The 3,710-nt window shown below is 21.4% G+C and overlaps 1 protein-coding gene across 2 annotated transcripts in view; it reads left to right on the forward strand.

Moving 5' to 3' along the window:
- Window positions 1–143: 143 nt before the first annotated feature.
- The window catches only part of LOC102678221 (transmembrane 9 superfamily member 2), a 4,957-nt gene continuing 1,390 nt past the window's right edge, over window positions 144–3,710 (forward strand). Inside the window, exons 1-7 of one of the 2 annotated variants that reach the window (XM_031513024.1) lie at window positions 144–280; window positions 366–487; window positions 642–765; window positions 865–1,004; window positions 1,090–1,266; window positions 1,458–1,614; window positions 1,717–1,894. In XM_031513024.1, the coding sequence (XP_031368884.1) occupies window positions 154–280; window positions 366–487; window positions 642–765; window positions 865–1,004; window positions 1,090–1,266; window positions 1,458–1,614; window positions 1,717–1,894 (1,025 nt within the window). In that variant the 5' untranslated portion in view covers window positions 144–153. The remainder of the gene's footprint in view (window positions 281–365; window positions 488–641; window positions 766–864; window positions 1,005–1,089; window positions 1,267–1,457; window positions 1,615–1,716; window positions 1,895–3,710) is intronic. The other variant, XM_031513025.1, reaches the window with a different exon arrangement.

A 3,710-nucleotide genomic window follows, 5' to 3' on the forward strand; every position in this document is an offset into this window, starting at 1 on the left:
TCAATTGTATGGAAAATTTCAAATAAAATAGTTCTGTTTATACATCTAAGTTTGCTCTAAAAAAATAATTTCATTTATAAAATTAAAAATATAAAATTTATATATATATTATAAAAAAATAATATATATTATATAAATTTTCAGTTAGAATTCATGAAAAATGTTAAATGTGCAACAGTGTGTCAAAAAAAATATCAAGGAGGAGATAGAGATTCAGAAAGAAAATTGGAATTTTTGAAAAAAGGAATGGCATTTAATTATCAGCATCATTGGATAGTTGGTAATATATTCATAATTTAATGAATTTAAAGATAAAATATTCATATTGTTGTTAACATTATAACTATATTATTTTTTTTTTATAGATAATATGCCAGTTACATGGTGTTATCAATTAGAAGATGAACGACAATATTGTAGCACTGGATTTCCAATGGGATGTTTTTCTCGAGAATCAAGATCTCAAGTGGATAGTTGCAGTATTAATGTAAATTTAAATCAATATTATTTATGAATTAAAATAAGAGAAAAAATAATTATTATAATAAATGTTTTATAGAAGATTTAAAAAATATTTATTATATTTTAAATTTTAAACAAAATATATATTAAGTAAAATTAATTAATTTCTTCTTTATTAGGCCGCATATATCAAAGCAAAAACTTATTACCTATTTAATCATGTAGACCTTACAATTACGTATCATAGTGGTGTTAAAGAAGAATGGGGATCTGCATTTAAAGAAAATGGTGGACGCATAATATGTAAGAATTAAACTTTATATCTGTCCTTTATTTATACTTTAATTTGCATTTGCTGAATTTTACTTATTAATAATAAATTATGTTTATTTATTTTAATAGCTGCTAAAGTGGTTCCTCGTAGTATTAAACATGGTAATATTCCTGACTGTGAAAACAAAGCACCATTAGACATACCACATGATCCACTTTCTGTTGGTCAACAATTACTTGTTACTTATACATACTCTGTAACATATATAGTAAGCATTAATATTAACAAATTGAAAATATTTTTTTTTTGATAATTTTATTAAGCAAAAATTATGATTATATTTTTAATTTTAGGAAAATAGTACAATCAAATGGTCATCTAGGTGGGATTATATTTTAGAATCTATGCCGCATACAAATATTCAGTGGTTCAGTATTCTTAATTCATTAATAATCGTTTTATTTCTTTCTGGAATGGTGGCCATGATATTGCTCCGAACATTGCACAAAGATATTGCAAGATACAATCAGGTACAATAAAGAAATGTACTAATCATTTAATCATATTTTTAAAATTTTTTATTTTAATCAATAAATTTATATTTCATTGCAACTTTTAAAATTATTAACATAATTATATTATTGTTTAATTAATGAGGACATATAATCCAATATTTTGTTTTGTATCATAAAACTATAATGTCTGTGTTGCAATAACGCAGGCTTCTTTCCAGATAGAATCAGGAGAAGATGCACATGAAGAATTTGGTTGGAAATTAGTTCATGGTGATGTATTTAGACCTCCTCGTAAAGGAATGTTACTCTCAGTTTTACTTGGATCTGGAGTTCAGGTGTTTTATATGACACTTGTAACACTTGGTAAGTTTATATATGTATATATATATATATATATTTATTAATATATTTAATATTTTATATTCAAAATATAAAAATTAAAAAATTTTTTTATATTATTAATAGCATTTGCTTGTTTGGGATTTTTATCTCCTGCAAATAGAGGAGCTTTAATGACCTGTGCCATGGTTTTATATGTTTGTCTTGGAGCTACTGCTGGTTATGTATCTGCTAGAATATATAAAAGTTTCGGCGGTGAAAAATGGAAATCAAATGTAGTATTGACATCTATGCTGAGTCCTGGGTAACACTTTACTTTTACTTTTTTTTTTTTTTTTAATAAAAATTGGTACATAATAAATGCTAGTTCATGAAATTAATATATTAATAAAACTATAAAATTATTATTAAAATTAATCATAGCTTGTATTGTTGGTATTGTTGAATATAAGAAAAATCTCAAGATGATCAGTCTTTTTTGAAGATATTTAATAAGATTCTACATTCTTTTTTTTTATATATATAAATCTTTTAAAACTGAATATGAAACTCAATTTTGAAGAAATTTTTTTAAAAATATAGAAACTAACAATTATTACTAAAAATCTTCTTGCATTTAACACTATAATTGTAAATATAAAAAATTTAGTAAAAAAATTTTATTCTTGAAAATATAAAAGTTTCATATGTCACCTCTTCTTGGATTATATTTTCCTAATATAAAATAGAAATTTTTGATCCAAAAAAATAAATAAAAATTCTTATTCAAATTTGCAATTTTGTATTAAAATTAAATTAATTAGTGACATATGAAAATTTTTTTTTGATTTTGAAATATCGTAATATAAAAAATCCAAAAATAAAATATGTATGAAATATATACATAATAAAAAAATATATATACAAAATACACATATATATCATATATTAAAATACAAAAATATATATAGAATTTGATACAATCTAATATATAAATATAAATTAGATAACGCTATTTCGTTACTATGAACTTCTAACTATGAACTTCGACTTATTAATAGAAATGTAAAATATTTAAGGAGATATTTATGATAAAAATTATATGAGGATAAAAAAAGATATATGGTACTAATTTCGATTGCAATTCTTAATTATTATATCGTAAATATTGAAAATTAATTAATTACTACTTTTCTATTAAGAAACTAGAAAATTCGATAATTTTCTTATTTAAATATTAATAAAGAGTTCTTTTCAGTAATTATTTATTAATAATTAATGCATTATATCTAAAATAATACAATATGTTTTTTACTTATATCAAATTATGACATTTATTTTTAAATATGAATATATTTTAAACTATTTTTTTTTACATTTATATATAATTTTTATTTATAATTTTGTTAAATAAATTAATTATTTATTACAGATTGGGAATACTCTGTATGGTAATTATTAATAAATAATTAATTTTTTGAAATTTATACAAAAAAATTGTTTATGATTTTAGCTTTAAAAGAATTTACAAAAATTTTTTAATAGAAAACTAATAATTAATTAATTTTCAATGTTGTACATTTTCGAGATAATGAAAATATCAGGAATCAAAGTTAATAGCATGTTTTCTTTTCAGTCAATATTAACTTGACTGTGAATGTAATAATTCCTTGCACGTTTTGTGTTTTGAATATATAGAAAATAAAATGTTGGAACATGACTGTAAATTGGAAATAATTTCAAGCAATATTTTCCTTTGCAAAAACTTATAGCTTTATTATTACAAGTTATTGACAAAAAACACTAGCATGTAATCACAGAGCATGTAATCTAGTCTAATTGCGACAATAGCGTTGGTTTCATATCGCCTATCGATCATAGATTCAAACAATATATCTCGAAAAAAGTATGTTGAATATTATATTTATTTATTTATTCATTTATAATTACATAGCATGTAGCTAATTCGTCGGTTCGATTAGGTTAGTCTGTGATTATTTTTTGTTAATAACTCATTAACAAAAATTAATGAAAGTTTTTGCAAAGAAAAATGTTGCTTATCCAGAATTTCTAGTTTATGAATGTTCCAATATTTTTAAGACACTGTGTATATATATATATATATATATATATATACACAC

The sequence above is a fragment of the Apis dorsata genome, unplaced genomic scaffold, assembly GCF_000469605.1.
Source record: "Apis dorsata unplaced genomic scaffold, Apis dorsata 1.3 scaffold_553, whole genome shotgun sequence".
NCBI lineage: Eukaryota > Metazoa > Arthropoda > Insecta > Hymenoptera > Apidae > Apis > Apis dorsata.